Genomic DNA, 20,347 nt, shown 5'->3' on the forward strand with positions numbered 1-20,347 from the left:
TAAATAGTTTTACACTGGTCAGCTGACGTGGGGGTTAGTGAGTAACTACCTAATAGTTTAGTTAGGGCTTCCCCCTTTTTTTGCTTTCTTTGTACGAAGTACAGAGTAATACTGTACATCTTTCTTATCTGGAAAAAAAAAAACTAAAAGAAAAGAAAAGAAAAGAAAAGAAAAAGAAAGAGAAAATGCAGATTACAACTGTTAATAATAATTCTTGACAGACACATGCTATATTAATGTGTTCCTACTCCTACAGTGCAATCGTATTATTATTGCCACCGGAAAACGATGATGATCCTTTAGCCAAGAATTAGCTAATAGCTCCTGCCTAGGCCTCCTACCTGACGATATTATTTAGACAAGACAAAAAAGAGAAAGAAAAAAATAGATAAGCCAAGAATCTAGAACCTAAGGGGTCGACTGTAGACATGATATCTGTTCGCAACTTCGTTGTCTCGGCTAACCACCTGCTTCTTCTTCTTCTACTACTACTACTATTTCTATTTTTATGGGTAAGAAAATCAATCGAACGCCCAGAATCATGCCTGACAGATATCTATCAATAGCCGTTTAGCATACTTATCCTAGCTACATGAGGTACATAGTATGTAGAGTACATACCTGTTTAAAACTCACCCACAGAGTGTTCTGTTCCATATCCACCCCCACACGCGTATAATAAAAAGCACATTCTGTATCGAGTAATACTCCGTACGGAGGAGTATACTCTCATAGCCCATACTGGGCATTCCTGCCGTGTCAGATCTCGTACACTACTGTATGTATGTACATACGTAACCTTAGGTACCTGGGTGGGTCTTCCCCGCAGTCCCTCCTGTCTGACAGACAAGACACGGACAGAAAAAAAAAACAACCGTAAGGGAGACAGAGATAATAATAAACAGAGGTACTCCGCACAGAGCAGAGTACTTGCTCCACAGTCTCGAGTACGGAGTACATAGATGTATACTCTGTATACGACTTGCGAATTGTGCAACAGTGTCGATCACCTCAGTGGGGGTGTATACCTGTACAGGCTGTACTGTAGGTACATTATACCATACTATGCCCAGGTAGGGGATGGTGCGGAGTAAGTACTCCGTACAGAGTATGGATTATTGGAAGGAGTATTCCGTACATACACTTACCTATCTGAGCCAAAGGTGAAGCTTCATGAAGTCGAGATTGGCGACTCGGGCCGTCTAAGTACATACCTCTATGCATGTAGGTAGGTATATTGGCCTAAACTGTCTCAGCAGAGTACAGAGTATTCTGTACTCTGTAGAGATCTAAGCAAAAAAAAAAAAAGTCCCACTCTGGAGGGGAGGAGAGGCTCCATAGGTAAAATGTCGTTCGTTCATTTCTTTCATCTCATTTTGGAGATCAGTGCTCGCTTGCTTGAATGGTTTTCCTTTCTTTGTGAATTCATCAAAAAGGACGGACGTCTGTATCACTCGTATCATTGACCAAAAGAAAAGCCCATGAATGAATGTATGCATACCCTACTTACAGACCAGACTTCGACACCACTAAACGAGGTACCTGCCTCTCGATCTATCTAGGTACAGAGTACTCCGTACTGTCTAACTGAATCTGTTTACCGAACTGAAGTACTACTAACTAGAAATTCTAATAGTTCTTAGTCATCTTAGGCAATCGCAATCAGACACCAGAGACAAAAACAAGGAAGGCCTTAATTCCTGATGGAAGCTAATCGACGCTGACGGAAATTGTGCTTATAATTAACCTATTTCATCATATATATCTCTCCTCACTCTCTTTATTCTTTTCCCCTGATTTTCTTACGTCATTGTCTTTTTTTTTCTTATTAGCGAAGATTCCTCCTATCTAGTCAAAATCTATGGCATACATCATCTTTACGGTCTGCTTGACAGCTATCGCTAATGAAGCGCTCCATCTTCGAGGACGGATGGCCGGTGGCGAGAACAAACAAAGCATGCATAGTTGTGAGATGGAAGTACCTAAGACATGGAGATTAGGTACACCGTACTAAGCCCGTAAAGGGAAGTGGCGGTGAGCACGAGCGAAGATGGCGAGTTTCTATTGGACTTTTTATCATGCCATTGTGATAACTGGCTCAGAAGGGGATTTGGAGGGGATTTGCTCATTACATACCTCTGTACACGTGGATGCGAGAGTTTACAAACGTCCCGCCACCTTATATATTTAGTGTGTAGAGGCCAGATGATTGGAGAATTCATAGTGAATTGAATTCTATTGGATACAAGCTCCCTGTCATCTTGACAAGGAGCATGCACCTGGCCCAGAATGCTATGATACAGGGTCCATACTCAACTGCTTGGCATTATGTGAAAGGTACTGCCACTGACATTGGACTAGGGAGAAGAGACTGGAAACTTTCCTTTGTTAAACCCCCTATGCTTCAAGAGAGCAAACTGTGAACCAAAGTTGAATCACTAGAATCACAAATCAGATTATCCCCAGCCCTCGACTGACAATCCTAATCCCAGGAAACATGCACTGACACAAAAGAGAATGGAAAAAGACAAATAGCATCCCAGACTCGAGGTGTAGCGAGCCACCTTAACAAAGAAAGAATCTCCCCAAAGAAAAAGGCCGGAACAATGAATTGAGTAGCTCAGATTTCAGTTTACACAGTAACAAAAAGGAGACAACTTTGGACAAAGGAAACAAAGGAAATTTATTTTCACACAAAGGAAATGGTAAAATGCCGGGTAATTAGGTACGCATGTATGCGAAAGAATTAAGCAGTTAGCATGACAAGATAAGAAACTTGACTGTCAAATCGCTTGCACGGGACAATAGGAGAGACAACAGGCTATGGGGGGGGTATCATGGGTGGGTATCCAAATGACCTCTTTTTCTCAAGGCCTTGCAACACGATCACAATACACTCTTGCACCGACGGTTCTTTCTTTGACCCTACCTAGAATCCTCCTGCTGCTGGCCACATCAACGAATTCTGCAGTTGTATCCGTCAAACAAACTCATCCTGCCAAGCGATAGCCGAGAGAGCGCGATGAAAAGGTAAGATCCTCGAGGGAGAGTGCGCGACGAGAAGCCACAGATATGGTCCGACTTCTCGACTCCTTCCAGGACAAAGCAATTTGCCATTCGCAGGCCAGAGCTCAGGAAATTGATCCACACGCCGCAACTTTTAACAGGACGAATCGTTTACACTTGAGCTCATCGATCTTCACCGGCCCTCGCCTTGCCTCTGCGTCGGAAAAAGTCCATGACTTTCCTGGCAGCGCCTGAGCTCCCTGAATGGTGTGAAAGATCCCTTTCATACTCATACGCATCCGCGAATTTCCTGTTTTTCTGCAGCACGGTTCCTTTCGACCGGGTCACTTGAACCGAAGGCCGTGATCTATCATCATAGCCGTATTGATAACCATACTGATTGGTATACTGAGGCTGAAGGTCATTTTGGGATGATCCGTATTCGGTGGATTGCGAGGCGTAGGCATCGGCCTGGAAATTTTGTTGACTCTCATGCAACTCTGCAAATTGTCTTTCAATCTGCGCTTCATAGCTCATATCCTGTGGCTGTGGCTCCGCCTCCTTCTGAGAGTTCTGAGAGTTCTCGTAGGCACCGTACCCTGTCGTCGTCCGACTCGAAGGTCCAGTCGGACCGGTAGCCGGCCGTGAGAAATCCTGATCATGACCGGTTTGGGGCTCTCCATCGGTTTGTTGGTCTCCTTTTCCAGATCCAAGGCCCTTCAGCGAATTAAGAAGAGAGAATCTCCGCGGGCGGGTTTCCGACGCGGCATCGCTCTGCTTGCGATTGAATGCGTAGGAAATCGAGCGCCGGGAATCCAGTGAAGTTCTGGATTCGTCACCCGCATAGGGCTCCTTCATGCTGGTTGGAGGATAACGTTTGCCCGACTTCTGACGAGGACCAGCAGCCTGGTTTCCACGGTTGCCAAACAGTGATCCGGACCTTCCGAAAATCTTCTCACCGATACTACTAACCGTGTTCGATCGCTTATGACCCTTTGGTGGCTCTTGTGCAGGAGTCGCATTGAACTTAGCCGGCAACTGCTGCGTGCTGGGACGCCCAATGGACGCGCTTGAGGAATCCTGTGGAATAGGCGACGAGATAGAATACTGTTTGCCATTCTTCGGCTGTGCCAGTCGGCCTTGAGCATTGGTGGCAGCCACAGTAGGAGCCACGGGTTGACCATAGGAACCCCGCGAAGGCAATCTCCCAGCATTGAGCGAGGCCATGGAATGACCTGTATTTGGGCGCGTCGTTTGCGACTGGGCCTGATTCCCCAGTGAAGTTCCAGCAGATTCCGACATGGAACGCGGCATATTGGCATGGGTCGGTGGCAGTTCTTGGGTAGCACCCGACGCCTTAACATGGGTCCCACGAGAACCAGCTTCAGCGGGAGGATCAACTGGTAACGGCTTGTTCTGGGCCGCTGCTAGTGACGTTGACTGGTCAGTACCACCGCGACTGTCCGACACGGCAGGCGTCTTGGTCGCTGCAGACGAAGGAGCAGCTGTGTTGGAGGTATTTTTGGTGGGCGCCTCGCCACGAGCCGTCTGGGACTGAGGAGCAACATATTCCACCTGGACAGTTCTCCTCTTGGCATCACGCCTGGTCTTTTCGGTCTGTTCATCTTGAGAAATCTTTCCTTGCTGGTGAATGAGTCCACCAAGAGGTGCCGTGCTGCTTTGGTAACTCTTCGGAGGCTCCCGGACTGAGGCGCTACGGGTGAGTGATGGACCTTCCTGTGTTCCTTCTGATGTTCCAAGTGTCAGCATACGATACCGCCAAACCAAGCTTGCCAAGGTGCACCACTTACCAGGAGGGACGGTAGTGGTAGCAATGTCGTTGATATTGGTTGTACTGCTTGTGATGTGAGACACAATGTGCGAATATTCACTGAGCCAGCTGTGTCGGGCGACTTCGAATAGATCAGCTCGTTTCCGGGGGTCCGGAACGAGAATCCGTCTCAAGAGATCACGAGCATGGGGGGTGACATATTCGGGGAACGTCAAGGGGGTCGTGACGATGTACTTGTACAGGAGGTTAATATTGTCCCCTTCTGGATTTGCAGGGTCATCATCGAAGGGCAAGTAACCAGCCAGCATAGCATACTACATACGTACACAAAAAAAAAAACGAGTCAGCGGCTGCCTCAAATCGGTCGAAATTCGTTCTCAAAGCTAAACTCACCAAGATCACCCCGCAGCTCCAGACATCCACTTTCCGTCCCGTGTACAGAGAGTCACTCACGACCAGTTCTGGAGCCGCATAGCAGGGGCTGCCGCAACTTGTCTGCATCAAATCGCCACGTCTCATTCCGTTGGCATCAACCTTGTCAAGGCGCATCCTTTTCACGAACTCTTTGTTGGTCAGATTGTATTCGATCTCTTCCCCGAGCTCGTCATTCGGATTGAAAGTGTTGGCGAATCCAAAGTCCGTAATGATGATATTGCGATTCCGGTCCAGCAGTAAGTTTTCCAGTTTCAGATCGCGGTGAACGATGCCTTTCTTGTGCAGGTAGCCCACGCCCGACACCAGCTGAGCGAAGAGACGTCGGGCGGCATTGTCCTTCAGGTAGCGGTTGTTCAAGATGTAATCAAAGAGCTCTCCACCGGACGCATACTCCATGATGATGCCAATATGGCGGTCCGTCTCGACCATCTCGTGCAACCGGACGATGTTTGGATGAGAAAGCTCGCGAAGGATGGAAATTTCCCGGTAGATCTTGGGCAGCCTGCTGGGATTGGATCCTAGGCTCTCTCGACGAATCAGCTTGATGGCGACCTGAACACTGCCATCTTTTTTCCAGCCCAACTTGACCTTCCCGAATTCTCCTTCGCCCAGGGTCTGGCCCAGGATATATTGGCCGAACGTGGTCTCCTTCTTTCTGCCCGAGTTGCTGGAATAATCATGTCTACTTCTCAATCCGCCACGACCCCCGTCATCCACGCCCTCATCGCCCACCAGACTCAGCCCGGTCACAGGAGTCAGCCCGACGGCGGATGAAGGTTGCGCCTCGATCTGGCGAGCGTTCTCCCGCTCAATGTCCTCAGCGGGGTCGGTAATCACCACTTGATTGATGATGGTACTGGATTCCTTGACCAGGCTGGGTTGTCCTGACGGAGCTCCCATCGCGGCGTCCGAACGGCTCTGGAGAGCAGAAGTGGAGGACTGATCCTGCGCCTCGTTCGCATTTGTGGCGCGCGGTGGTCCCTCGGGAGACTGTGGAGCCTTCCGGCGGGACCGACCGCCTCCAGCGCTGGTTTCATCCATTGGCCTATCTCTGCTTGTCGCGCTCCGCTCACGGTCACCACGGTCTTTTCCTTCGTTCCGCGAATGTCCAGAATTGTGGTGGCGGCTACGTTGGTTTGACGAGGTTCGTGGAGGAATTGGCGGGGTTCCTAGGGGCTCGGGGACATGGGAGCGGTTGCGACTATGGCCCGAAGATTGTGCAGAAACCGGCGAGGCAGGGGCCTCACGGGTAGTCGTTGGCAAAGGTTGTTGTTGTTGTTGTGTGGAGGTGCTCATAGCGTCGGATGGAGAAACATGAGACGGCCACTGAGGAGCTAGAGACGAGCTGACATGGACAGCATTGGCACTCGGCTGGCGACTCGGCCGTCGCGACGCGGGAGAGTTATGGGAAGGCACATCGGCAGGCTGCGGTGAGTAGCTTTGTTGAGTGCGGGCTTGGAAAGCATGCGAAGAGGAGGCGTAGGGAGAGGAAGCTGGCGCCGAAGTATGTGGGGATATCGTTTGCATAGCAGCAGACGACATACCTTCAACGAATCGAAGGCGCAGCGGGCGTGCGCTGCCGGAGTTGTGAGGGAAGACCTCTCAGACAGGCAAGGGGGAGAGGGAGATCAAAGAAATACAGCCAAGAGAAGAAAGGACGTCAAAAAGGAAAGATCAAAGCTGTGATAAGACACCAAAGCCTCCCAGAGGGTTGTTTTAAAAGGGATTAGAAGGCTGTCTTGCTGCAATTTGGGACAGCTTCCTGTACCAAAAGTTCACACAGTAGGAAATCTGTGATGACAGCTGTCAAATCAGGAAATGACACCTTGTTAGCCGAAGACTGCACGTGGCATGGCATTACAGTCGAGGAATGTGGGGAGCAAGCTTGGGGGAGATCAGGGAGCATTTACCGACAATAATGGTAGAGAGAATCCAGGATAACTGAACGTGTTGCACAGTGCTGTGTGCAGCAAAAATGATAGCAGGCACACCAGGTGACAGCGCGAAGACCCACCCCAAACGCGTCAAAAGGTTGTTCAAAAAACCGAAAAGGAAAAGAAGAGAACAAGCGCAACACAATTGCAAAAACCTGCACTGCAGATAAATCTCCCAGAATTATCTTTGCTGGATTTTGTGACCCTGTCTCTCACCCGCGGACGCGTCGAAGCAGTTCGTGGGAGGGGGGAACTGGGAGGCCGAAAAGGCTCGGGCTCCTGAAACAGCGATAGGCGCGCGGTACGGGGGAATCAGACCCGGACGACAATCTGACCGACCAGAGGCGCTGGAAACGATCGAACGGTCGCAAGAATTATGAGGAACGGAATTGACAAGCCTGAGAGCGCACCCAGTTGCCAAGCATGGTCGACGGGAACGACCACGACGGGGGTTGCGCCCAAGGGGGGTGCGATTTCAGCAGGGGGAGGACTCGGTCGGAGACGCCTTGGCAGGACCTGGAGAAGCCGGCGAGCCGGCCTGGTCGTGATCGCGAGTCGACGCGCTGGCGTAAGAGAGGGGGAGGACGAAGGAGAGGGGGAGGAAAAGAGAAAAGAGAAGAAGGGGGGTAGGGGAGTGGGAGAAAAAGAGATAACAGAGAGAGTTGGGGAGGGAGGAGCGAGGATCGATAACTCGGCGACGGGGGTTGGGCTGCGGGTGATGATCGTCTCGCCTTCAGACGGGCGCGTTTGGTTTGGCTCCAGCTCCAAGGGGGAAAGCGGGTCGCGATGGCCCTGGGGCTTGCACCCTCCAGTCCTCCACTCACGCGCTGGGCAGCAGCCACGACACCGTGGTTGTTGATGGTGGTGTCCGGGCGATCTGAGGTGCCTGGCACCCAAGTCGTTAAAGAATGGCGAATGCTGCTTTCTGGTTCCGTCGGATACAGTACCGGCCGTGATTGGACTCTCACCACCGTCCCTACGGCAGTTCCAGGGCGGCTGCGGGCGTGCAGAACCAGCTCAACCAGACCATGGCAACAGCAATTGAAGAATCAGATGAATGCTACCATTCTACGAATGCTATGAATGCTAATAATAGCAGAATCCAGCCACCCTAGGAGATCCTCCCTTGATAGCAAAAACGACAGATCCCTTGGGAGCCAGGGCGTACCTAGCAGACTTAGCTAGGTACCTACATTTCCTGTCTGCCGTTCAACGGGCGACTTGTTCTCCGTGCTTTGGACTTTACTCCATGTGGTGCTAGCCATCGGCTCGGCCGCCCGCAAGGCGCAAGTAACCAAGGCGCCTGCTCGCCGTTGCCAATTGACAACAGCGATGATAATAACATAATAAAGATGCTGATAATCGCAACATCAGCTCCTCTTCTCCTGCCATCGCAGCCCACCAGGTTTGGAAACTTGAAGCCACACGGTGCGGTACTCTGTACACGTTTCCTGTATCTCCCCGAGCCGGAAGCGCGTCTGGGCGGGTTAATTAAAATGAATTAGCCACGGCCCCCGATGGGGCTCCACCGGGCTAGTGTCGGCCTTAGGCCCGTCGTCGATGCCGTCGCAACAGCGTGGTTTCGAATCGAATCTCGTGCGGGCTCATCGGCCATGGCTACTGCCAGGGCAGGGGTCAAACGAAACTACGGAGTAAAAGCAGACAAACGCCCCTCAATTGCAGGTCGGCGCTAGAGAGGCTATCTCCAATCTGACTCTGGAGACGCCAGAACCTTACAGCTGGTTTACCGTTCCCAACGGCCCGAAATACTCCGAAAGAAAGAGATCCCTACCTAGGGATGGATCATGGAGCACCTCCTACCTAGGAGACCAGGCTACGACCCTGTATACCTGCTCAGAACCTTACTTATTCTCGGGATTATCAAATGCTACCTATGGTGCAACTTCGGCTAGGTATCATCTCATTAAATGTGTGCACAGACCATGACAGGAAACTCAGCCCAAGGCCCCAGAGCACTAACCAAACAAAGACTGAGTGACTTACCTCAAAAGGAACCCTTGGAGGGGGGCTGGATTGCCAAAAGAGCACACAAGCGCCTTTGTACGGTACTATCAGGCTATCAGCTTATCCAGATTGAAAGGCTTCCAGGCCATGACAGCTGTCAGATTCACCTGCATGTGACTGGCAGTCCTCCACAACAGCAAGAAGAAGACACAGATTGAATCAATCAATCAATCAGCATGTCCCACCATCCTAGGAATCAACAACCTTAGTGGCTGCGACTTCCGAAGTCCCTCCCTTGAACCTTCAGATTGTGCCCTCGGTAGGCAGTGGGGCAACCTTTCCTTTCCCTAACTTAAAGACAAGCAGAGAGAACGTGGAAACATCGAGGCAAGCGAGTTCGGAACCAGCCAATAGCCAACAGTGCAAAAATCATGAAGTCGAAATAGTCTTCAATCCAGATGTACTTTGTGCTTGCATATAACGTCATGTGCCTGCATCAGTCGGCTTTTAAACCTACCCAGATATATATTACCACAAGTGTCATAGAACTTTTTTTTTCCCCGTCCTTTTCATATCAACAGTAGTTTAGAACGCTATCTTTATTTATCTTCCTGCTGTATGTGCAATGCATATCTACTGATCAACGGTAGGTAATATTTATATATATTTTCCTTATAGGATATGTAGTATATCTATCTACTTTCCTACCTGTGCACTATCGATCATATATCAACGCCACCTCCACTTTCAGAAACGGAGAGAACCGTCCCAGCGAGGCTCAACCAGACCAAGACAAGAAAATCCGCTCCAACGATTGATGCTGACTCGAAGGTCATGACACACTTGCAAGAGTGCTCGGCTCAATAATAATAATAGACGATATTAATTATTATTAATAATGGTGTCCGGGAGTGGGCCCCAAAAAAAACCAGGTTTGGGGATGGCATCGATGCGTTGGCAATCTAATAGCCAGCCATCCCATCCGTCCCGGCCATCAGACAATCAGACAGGCCAGCTGCTATCCTCATATGATCGTTAACTCGTTATAGTTATACCTAAAATCCATCAAGGCTGTTCCCCTGTCTGAAACATGCCTGCCAAGTCGGTAGGTAGTCCCCGTGACCCGGTCTTCCGATAGCTGGACCAATCGCTGAACTGTTGCCTAGCATTATGAACTGATCTTGCCCTTTTGTTGAGTGGTCACGCTTACGCAGCTATGCGATGGATATACCGTTGTGGCGTACTGATGGTGAAGAGATAAAGTATCAAAATGTAATCATGACTTGCTCTGAGGGTTCATTTCATTTCATCTCAACTCATCTCATGACATTCCCAGTGTATACAGTCCCTGTCATAATAATTAGGCAGTACTGGCAAAACAAAATGGCAACAAAATATACATCAAAAAAAATTCAAATACCAACCCGTCTTTCCATAGCGACCGGACCATAGAAATATCCTGAACAACCCAAAAGAAGTCGAAAACAGCTGATAAAGGAATCAGAAATTTCTAGTGCTTCCCAGATGCAGGCGTCCCTCCCAAAGAATAAGTCCCAGAAGCTCCGTACGGCGGAGGAGGAGTCGGGCTCGGTGAAGGTCGGCGCTGGCCCGGGTCCCGAGATGGTCCCGCGGAATTATTACCACCGTAGAATCCATAATACTGCTGCTTTTCTCCTGCGCCTGTGGCAGGCGTGACCTGACCGCCGTCACCGCCACCAACGACCACCTGTTTGCCATCGCGCATGCGTCCAACCACCATCCCCTTGGCTACAGACTTGAGGATCGCTTTCCGGCTGACTCCCGAGGCATCGATATAAACCAGGCCGACATTCTTGATCCCGCCGGCAATATCAGAGGCAACAGCCCCAGCCTCCGCGCCATAGCGATGACTGATTATCGTGCTGGCAGCAGAGGCACCAGAGTTGAGAACGGTGCGCGCACCCTGCTCGATGCCATCGACCAGCGTAGAAAACGCGATCAGTGACTTATTCAATACTCCGGGCTTGTAATCAGCTGGACTTCCGTCTTTGTTATATGCCCTTTGTTGCCCGTTTTCTTTGCGCCGCGCCAAAGATGCACCTATGCTCTCTGCGATTCGGCCTGCTTGGCCAGCTGTCTTTGCAGACAGCCCCGCCGCAGTCTGGGAGAGCTTGTTAATCTTCCGAATGCGCGCTTGTGCCGTGGGCGTGAACGTCATCGGCTTCGGGTTAGGTTTCGTCTTTTGAGTGAAACTTTCCGCCCCGCTGGTCAGAGCATTAGCTAAGTACGTTGATCCCGTCACAATTAGACGCGACGCCATAGCAGATGCCTGAACAAGGGTCGAGTTCTTGTATGCAGGGTGTCGAGCCATCCGCAGATACTCCTCAGACACATTGCTGACGCTGATCCGATTTCCTTCGCCCTCAGTGGGAAGCTGAATCTCGACTGGGTCTAGAAGAGGGTGAAAAAGTTAGCACACAAAACTTTCCTGTCGTATTATGAGCGCAGAAAGCAGACATACTTTTGGACCCTGGCTTTACTCCAGGTTTCTCCACCACTTGGTAACCCTCCGATAGTTCTCCGATCACGCTCCCATCCTCCTCATCTACAAGTACTATCTGACCCTGACGTTTTGTGGATTTGTCATCTGTAGATGAAATGTAACCCTCGCCAGGCGCGTAGTCTGCTGGGTTGTACGGCGCATGATTTTTTGGGGGAGCAGCGCGCTCGAGGAAGGCCGTGCATTGTGCGAGAATTGTCTCAAATGTGTCGACATCCTCCTGAGTCACCTTGTCTGGCCCAGAGCCAATTCCAGGAAATTTTAGTCTGATGAATGCTCCGGCATCCGGGCCAAGGTCCCAACGTGGAATGAGGTAGCTGTCTGGGGGTTGATGGTAGATCTGGGTGGTTGCCGGCAGAGGCATATCCAATTCTGGAGGCAGATGCAGATGGAGGTAAAAGTCCTCCTCTTGCGCGCCAGTCCCGGCTTGCGACGAGTCTTGGTATGGAGACGTCGTCGGTACCATCAAGAGGGAAAGGGTCTGTGGACCAGACGGGGTAAGCTCGGTTTCCTCGCCATTCTGCAGATGAAAGGCACGGATGTTGTTGACGCTGTAGAGAATTCTGGGGTCATGCAGCGTCGACGACATGGCTGCTCGAGACTAGTTCAAGGGACTGTCGAATTGCCCCGTAATGGTTGAGTACGCCTGAGCGGGAGTAAATAAAATAAATATAACTCCGGATATAAAATGTGGGGCTGATATGACGTCGTAAACTGAAGAAACAAACGCAGAATGAGAAAACCTCCCGTTTTCTCCTCTTGAGTAAAGACAGTGAATCTCCCAAGAAAAAATATCTCAAGAAGAAAGAGAAATTTACAGATTTAGAGATGGGAAGGGTTTGCATGACCCCATATATGCGAGACTTCTAAGCGCCAGTGCTGAGCCACGGCGCCTGTCTGCTTGGCGGGATCTTGGCGGATGTCCAATCGTTATCACCTCGGAGTGCTGCGCCACAGCGGCGGATACGGTCTTGCACCGCCACTGTGGCGTCGTGTGGAGTGGAGGATCCAGATGTGGTAATCTGTCATTTTCTAGAAAAACACACCTTCTACTGCGATTAACCGGGAATAACCGTCTGGCAGAGTTTGTTTGGTGATTATTTACCGTAACTATCTATTCCTTTGACACGTACTATCGAAGATATGGAAGGACACGTTGAACGTATAGTAGCAAGTAGGTATTGTAACGTATGCGACGGATTAGTACATACATACAATTTAGTCATTCCATGAGCAAGATTTTATTTATTTCTGACTGATTTTCTTTATATATACAGAGACAAGTAAAAAATATACTCAGCTTATTTCATACTACTCTGTACCTACGTCAGCAAGTCAATAATAAGGAACATGCCTTATCTCGCGCTTCCCCGCGGGACTGATTGGGTTAGGTAGCTCCTCCGCCGAGGGCCGCGCTTAACCGAGGCTGTCGCGGCCCTCGTGATTGCAGCCGGGGTAATTCGCCTCCAGGATCTCTCAGTTCCTGCTTCCATTTGTTGTTTTTCCAATTCCTTGCTCCGATATAAAGGAAGTTCTCTTTTACTATACCTAGTTTTTGTACGTGCTTCCTTGTTTCCTGATCTCTCAACCTGTATATCCCATCTTTCACCATGGCGACCTTGTCTCGCACGTTGCGACCCTTGTCCCGCACAGCTGCTTCGGGCTTACTATCAGCGAGACGGACATTACCCTCGCGTACATTGCAATGGTATACCTCCCTTTTGTGTTACATGTAACGCCTTTCGCCAGCATCTGAAATACTAATGGCTTATCCATTCCCAGTGCTCGTGCATTCTCGACCACGCCGCGCCGACGAGATGCAGACCTGTCCGCTTTCACTCCCGCGCCCATCACACAACTTACCGAAACTGAATCCATGATGGCCGATTCAGTCTCCAAATTCGCAAAGGAGCAGATTGGCCCCAAGGTGCGGGAAATGGATGAGGCGGAGACCATGGACCCGGAGGTGGTGCAACAGCTGTTTGAGCAGGGCCTGATGGGGATTGAGATCCCAGAAGAATATGGTGGAGCGGCCATGAACTTCACGTCCGCTATTGTCGCAATCGAAGAGCTTGCGCGTGTGGACCCTAGCGTCAGTGTGATGGTCGATGTCCACAACACTCTTGTCAATACTGCCATCCTGAAGCACGGCACCGCTGAGGCCCACCGTAAGTGGTTGCCAATGCTCGCCACAGGCACAGTGGGCTCCTTTTGCTTGTCGGAGCCTGGATCGGGCTCCGATGCGTTTGCATTGAAGACAAGAGCAGAGAAGACGGCCGACGGCTACAAGCTCAATGGGTCCAAGATGTGGATCACCAACTCGATGGAAGCCGGTATCTTCATCGTCTTTGCCAACCTGGACCCGAGCAAGGGATACAAGGGCATTACTGCCTTTATCGTTGAGAAGGACACGCCTGGCTTTAGTATTGCCAAGAAGGAGAAGAAACTGGGCATTCGTGCCAGTAGCACCTGCGTCATCAACCTGGACGATGTCCACATTCCAAAGTCGCAGCTGCTCGGTGAGGAGGGTCAAGGCTACAAGATTGCCATTGGGGTCTTGAATGAGGGCCGTATTGGTATTGCCGCCCAGATGACTGGCTTGGCCCTGGGCGCTTGGGAGAACGCTGCTGGGTAAGTTCCATCCTAGGGAACAATTCATTCGCAGTGTGATCATGATTATAGTAACTAATTGAAATCTTATTGTAGATACGCCTGGAACGACCGTCGTCAATTTGGACAACTCATCGGGACCTTCCAGGGTATGCAGCACCAGCTCGCCCAAGCTTACACTGAGATCTGCGCCGCGCGGGCTCTGGTGTACAATGCTGCCCGCAAGAAGGAGGCCGGCCAGGACTTCGTCATGGATGCAGCCATGGCGAAGCTGTACGCGTCGCAGGTGGCAGGCCGGGTGGCCGGTTCTGCTGTCGAGTGGATGGGCGGAATGGGCTTTGTGCGTGAGGGCATTGCAGAGAAGATGTTCCGGGACAGCAAGATCGGAGCCATCTATGAGGGAACAAGCAACATCCAATTGCAGACGATCGCGAAGCTATTGCAGAAAGAGTATACGCGATAAAAAAAAAAGGCCCAACTGGTGAAGAGACCACTTTGTGACATAAAATAGACTTAACGGGATTGGATTTTACCGTGTAACTACGTACTCTATATCTCATTCTCATGACTTGAGACAAATTTTGTTTTTGTTTGTGTGTCCTGTTCTATCTAAGTCAGGCGTGCATGCTTATTATGACTATTTGCGACGTGCCAATTCATTTCCTCTTGCTTTTTTTTTGTTTTTTGTCGAAGTCATGCGTCATTAATGCATTGATGAGAGTATTGGTATGTTGCGTGCGGTAAGTATTATAAGAGATATAGGGTCATCAAATTCCCGAAATTGTGTCTTTTCAGCTTTGATCGCTGTAACGATGAATGGGAGAGAGGAGAAAAAAACAGTTTTAGACTGGGGGCATCGATCGTGTAGGTTACCTCATAGGGCAAAAAAAATGAAAGCTTTCACTCCCGTCCCGTCAAGATTGAAATGAGGAGTCCGCATCAGGCATGAGGTAATATCTTGGTATGAAATTCATGTCGGTGAAGAGTTTGGATAGATGAGAGGTAGGTAGAAATAAGCTGTGCGTGACTTTTGGCTGGTATCCATCATCATTTTGGTGGTTGCCTCCACGTTGTCTGGTCAGGTTTGCGTCTCGGGCGGGCACCGACACTCGCTTACAACCAACAGAGTCCATGAATATAGGGCTGTTATCATCCTCTCCTGCCCACTCCATTGTCAGAATTGATTGGCCCTTATGAACCGTAGCCTGAGAGATACTTACAGATGAATGATTCATAGCAGGCCGCCATCTCCGATCCTGTGAAGCCTTTCAGTGTTCCCAGTCGAGTTTTCAGCCTTTCCGATGACTTGACGGAAAGTCAGTGCCCAGATCAGCATGACGAAAAAAAAAAGGGGAACGGGTTCTGATCGTCATGAAGAATCCTCTGGACAAGGCTGCACTGTTTCAAGTTCGCGAGTCCCAATTATAGTTGAGATGAGCGTTGGCAGGGTGCGAATGGACCATCGTAGGATGAAGCGGACCCTGGAATTCCTGACCTTCTTGTTGCTGTACCTGTCCTGCTGCAGTCGAAATGCCGGCTTCATATCCCATCGTCGACACTGACACTGCCATGGACCGTGGTTGTCCCACCATTGACGGCTGTGCTTGAGAATGGGCATGAGGGGGGAACCCTCCCTGCTTCACCTGCGAGCCTGCAAGGTACATCTGGTGGTGGTATGGATCCGAGCTTGGGAATTGAGTCGTATTCGGAACGGCGAAACCCAGCCCATCGTGTCCTTGCCCGACATGATTCACTGATTGTTGGATGGTCGCTGTAGAGATGGGCTCTCCGAGAGGATACGCTCCCACGTCGTTGGAAGGATCGGAATCACAGGCGGACGATGAAGGAGTTGGGACGTAGGAGTGCCAACCACTATGGGGCAGCGACAGTCTGTTGGACATGGGTGCAATGGATGCCCCCGATGGAATCGAATCCGTAGGAAGAGGGCTGTTGAAAGGGGAGGACATGATGCTGGGATCGTTCGAACTCGTTGATGATCTGCGTTCATCTTCGCCAGCTACAAGTCATTAGCACGACAAGGTATTCAATCAGGGTTCGTTGGCTGGATGAAGGACCAAAACGGGCAGTGGCAGATGGTGACAGGATTGCTCCTACCGTCCACGCGATACATCGATCTTCTGCCGCTCAGCATAGACAATTGTTGCCGCAGATGTGCGATCTCAGCTTCTAGAGCAGCGTTCCTCTGGAGCACTCTGTCCATTTGCTCGCCTTTGGCGCTCAGTTCGGCCACTTGATGCTCCAGATTCTCGATGTGTTCCTTTGTCCGTTGACGGATAGTTCTTTGCGCCTCGCGATCGTTTGCTCGCTTTCTTTCCAGCTGTTCTGCCGTCAGCGAGGTTACCTTTCGAGTCCCGGCGCGAGAATCTCGCTTTCTTCCCGTGCTCTCCGTCCCAGAGCCCGCCGTCTTGCGACTGCCTGGGACAGGACGCATTCCATCGAGGTTGCGGTTCTTTTCGGCCATCGAGGTACGACAGCTGGGACAGGCCACTTTGGAAAGATATGGAGGCCCTTTCTGAGGACGAGAGAACCAGGAATCGAAGTTCGAATTCGAACCAAAACTGCAGAGAACGCGTTTCAACAATCCGAGGTGTCTGTCATTCCATAAACACAGAGAATCTGTGCTGAGAGACAAAGAGTGGAGTTCTGGAAATATAATAGTTTCCTGCCCAAGGAACGATAATAACAACTTGCAAGGTAACACAGGAGACAGGACGACCAATGTACAGATGAGGGATCCTATCGATCACCGATCATGGATGGCGGCACTGGCCTCCGAGACTGTTAGCCGGGTTACCAGGTGTTGGGCCTTAAAATCTCGCATTTTGCCCGTTTATCTCGTCTCATCCTCCAGATTCTCGTCGTATACTCGCTCCAAGAGCTGTCGTTAGCCGCTGTAGGCTTGTTTGGGGCCACCGCAGGCCTGGCGATTGGCACTTGTGGTCCTGTCCGCGTAAAAGACCATGTGCCTGGCAGCATGGAGAGAAAGCCTGGCCTAGTCTACGGACAGCAGCGCCATCGGTCTCGTCAGCAGCGGTCGGTTTCGCCTTGCCACGACCGCCCGGGAAGCTCCATGGCATCCCAAGTTCCCCCATGTTAACGCGGCTACCGAGTAACCGAGTGTCTGTCCATGGCAGCCTGGTTGGACGGTTGCGAACAAGACATACACCAACTAGCAGTGCCTGCCAATAGGATGGATGATGATCCAGGCTCCATCTCACCGATGGCCAAACCTTAACAGCGGGTTCTGGGAACGCGACGCGCGATAGATGTTGGGCTAAGCGGTATGGCCCGATCTATATGGGACACCTAACTGACCACTGAACTCCCTAGCTACAGACTACGCCGCGTTGGCAGGGGAAGAGAACATGCCGCACTACCTCGTCGCCAGAGATATCAAACGCTGATGATAGCCGTGGCACGGTGATGCTGGATTTCAATTACGGTTCCTAGACACGAGGATGGACAATCGGAAGACTCTCGCTTTTTCCGGACCTCATTGTGATGTCTTTTGAACATTATAATGATAATAGACTGCCTTACATGGCCAAGGGACGCCTATCCAATTCTGGTATCACAGGAAACTGCTGGACCCATGTGAATCAGCGGAGGGCTGCAGAGAAACTAGGAAGAAAATGGATACATCTCCTTACGCGGCTACGCCTCCGGCGGCAAGGGCTGAGACGAAGCGGGATTCTGGAAAAAAAAATAGTAATAGAGGGTAATTGTTACTAAGTAACGCCCCCTGTTAGTATTGTATACCGCACAGACAATTATTGAAGGTACGGAGTACTCGTGCGGCAACGGCGTGCCAACAAGTAACAACATGGCCAGGGCTTAGGACCCCAGATTCCCAATGGCATGGCACGCACGGCAAGCTGCAACCTGGCTGGCAAACGACACATTCTAGCTGTTTGCGGAGAATTCGGAAAGTGGACCCGCCATTTAGCTAGACCACGCCGCCACGGTCTATCACTTGGGTAAGGATCGGATATCTAGGTTTTCCGGATTGAGAGACCAAAGCAGCCTATCGGCGTCAAATAGCCAAAACTGGGGGACCAGGGGATGCAACTTGCATGTCGCACAAGGGACGCTTAACTCTGTATAGTGCGCGCGCTTGGTGAATGCCGCGCATGCTCCAACACTCTCGTGAATTTCAAGATCATGGACTGTTTGGCTTCCACAGACGCGGCTCTAGTGCACAAGATATCTAGTCCTGCTGACGGCAGAGCAAACCACGGTCGAGTCTGATCCTGTTATTACTCCGTATTATTGGATGCGATTACGCGCAGCGGACATTAGAGTGCCATATTCGAAGCAGCGGCTGAGATCGATAACAAAGAGAAATGCTTGGCTGATACGATAATTCTGTGGATCAGACGGAGATAGAGAAATACCAGGCAGATTCCCAGTGGACGCATCAATAATAATACCTGTGATACGAACATCAACACTGACCTGGAGAACTTTCAATAAAAGCTGTAGCTCTGGTCTGAGCCGTTAGCCATTGCTCCGAAGCAAATGACATCCATAGAGCAATGCCGGCAGTACTCCGTACCAGTACGGAGTATCCGAGGCCACTTCCGGACGCTACTTTTTAAGCATCCAAGTTAAGATGCATAACTACGGAGTTAGTTTAGCAGGGGTTTGAGTGCTCGGCAAGCCACCTTTGCCTACGTTCGCCCCGACATTCGTGCCTATCAGACCTAGCGCAAGCTGCGCCGCGGTTGGAAAATGGTTTTTGGAGTCTTGGACACCTTAACTGGGCGAATTATCGTGACCGCTAAGGAGTTCGTCGGAAGGGATAGCCGCCTGGCCTTCTGTTAGCCGGGACAGTCTGTGGCTCTGTGCGGTAAGCTAAACCTGGCGTTGATGCAATGCAGGTGGCCCTCGAAAGGCAGACCCTAAATTATGTAGTCGGAGACGGTCCAGACACTGCGCCACATGAACTTCTTGTGATAGGTCACCGCTTGGGATCTGTACGAGAATAGTAGTAACGATTTCATCGCATCGAAACATCATTGGAGGTGGACGAGGCGACCAGTGGGGAGTTTACTATGTTACCTAGATAGGCATGGAGTTAGTACTGGACATCTATATCTAGGTCTGAGGCATGGTTGGTAGTGATGGTGTTATACTCCGGAGTATCTTGAAACTTGGAGGCGATCCTTCGAGCCCCCGTCGTCATTCTAGTTCCATTGAAGATGCAACAAGGGTTTCAGTGGACACATGAGCCAGTTGACCAGCTGGTTTTAGTACTGCATCCCACCATACCGTCTGTCGCGAGCTTACATGCTTGAGTGTTAATTATGAACTGCCGCGAAATCGGGGGTCTTTTGGGGCCAACACACCAGGAGAAGGAACTTGATGATGATTTGTGAGCATGGAATCATTAAACCCATCGTCTTTTAAAAAACTTCTCCCGAGACATTCAGTTCTGTAACTCAGATCATAAGTGAAAGTTGTGGAAGTAAAATTCGATGGAATGATGATTAAGGAATGCTGAGCATATATATGACACAAAAGAGTCCCGCGGATCGTTTAATTACCCTGAGCGAAAATGTACCAAGGCCAGCTGACATTCTTTGGGACAGTTTGGAATACCAAGCATGATTAGATATACGTCCCAGATCTAAGCAAATCCCGCCGTTATCAATAATAAAATAAACGCCACATGGTGGACTCCATACGGAGTACGGAGTAGACCTAGTTTAATATATATCCACGGAATCCACTAAGCCCTGTAACGACCCCAATGCTTTTATCCCGAGGATATTACGTTGTACAGTACCTATCTAAATACTTGCCCACCTGTTAAGACGCAGATATCTAATTAGATCCACCGATTTAACGGTTATTAATATTAGTAAAGGGATTCCTGTGTATGTCGTGCTTAAGCAGTTCCTCGCGACTGTCGAAAGTATAGGTCTTCCTTCACTCAATGTCGTGCAAGCTGCGATCCTGATCGCCATCTATGAAGTCTCCAATGCGATCTATCCCGCAGCATATCTTTCAACATACCATTTCTCGAGACTGGGATATGCACTA

The 20,347-nt window shown here is 50.2% G+C and overlaps 5 protein-coding genes across 5 annotated transcripts; 1 reads left to right on the forward strand and 4 right to left on the reverse strand.

Moving 5' to 3' along the window:
- Positions 1 to 559: 559 nt before the first annotated feature.
- Positions 560 to 1,963, reverse strand: T310_7126 (uncharacterized protein; the record flags this gene model as incomplete). The annotated part of the gene is made up of 6 exons (XM_013470068.1): positions 560 to 588; positions 637 to 773; positions 919 to 1,028; positions 1,215 to 1,247; positions 1,511 to 1,558; positions 1,871 to 1,963. 6 exons carry the CDS (start codon positions 1,961 to 1,963, stop codon positions 560 to 562), a joined length of 450 nt encoding a protein of 149 aa, XP_013325522.1.
- Positions 1,964 to 3,189: 1,226 nt separating this feature from the next.
- T310_7127 (Non-specific serine/threonine protein kinase) lies at positions 3,190 to 6,775 on the reverse strand (the record flags this gene model as incomplete). The annotated part of the gene is made up of 3 exons (XM_013470069.1): positions 3,190 to 4,754; positions 4,818 to 5,112; positions 5,192 to 6,775. 3 exons carry the CDS (start codon positions 6,773 to 6,775, stop codon positions 3,190 to 3,192), a joined length of 3,444 nt encoding a protein of 1,147 aa, XP_013325523.1.
- A 3,867-nt stretch (positions 6,776 to 10,642) lies between these two features.
- Positions 10,643 to 12,260, reverse strand: T310_7128 (uncharacterized protein; the record flags this gene model as incomplete). The annotated part of the gene is made up of 2 exons (XM_013470070.1): positions 10,643 to 11,562; positions 11,633 to 12,260. The coding sequence occupies 2 exons, from the start codon at positions 12,258 to 12,260 to the stop codon at positions 10,643 to 10,645; spliced, it is 1,548 nt and encodes a 515-aa protein (XP_013325524.1).
- Positions 12,261 to 13,281: 1,021 nt separating this feature from the next.
- Positions 13,282 to 14,744, forward strand: T310_7129 (short-chain acyl-CoA dehydrogenase; the record flags this gene model as incomplete). Its single annotated transcript, XM_013470071.1, has 3 exons — positions 13,282 to 13,379; positions 13,454 to 14,302; positions 14,378 to 14,744. The coding sequence occupies 3 exons, from the start codon at positions 13,282 to 13,284 to the stop codon at positions 14,742 to 14,744; spliced, it is 1,314 nt and encodes a 437-aa protein (XP_013325525.1).
- Positions 14,745 to 15,684: 940 nt separating this feature from the next.
- Positions 15,685 to 17,394, reverse strand: T310_7130 (BZIP transcription factor; the record flags this gene model as incomplete). The annotated part of the gene is made up of 3 exons (XM_013470072.1): positions 15,685 to 16,298; positions 16,397 to 16,945; positions 17,169 to 17,394. 3 exons carry the CDS (start codon positions 17,392 to 17,394, stop codon positions 15,685 to 15,687), a joined length of 1,389 nt encoding a protein of 462 aa, XP_013325526.1.
- Positions 17,395 to 20,347: the final 2,953 nt, after the last annotated feature.

The sequence above is a fragment of the Rasamsonia emersonii genome (assembly GCF_000968595.1).
Source record: "Rasamsonia emersonii CBS 393.64 chromosome Unknown ctg1118621760504, whole genome shotgun sequence".
Classification (NCBI taxonomy): Eukaryota; Fungi; Ascomycota; class Eurotiomycetes; order Eurotiales; family Trichocomaceae; genus Rasamsonia; species Rasamsonia emersonii.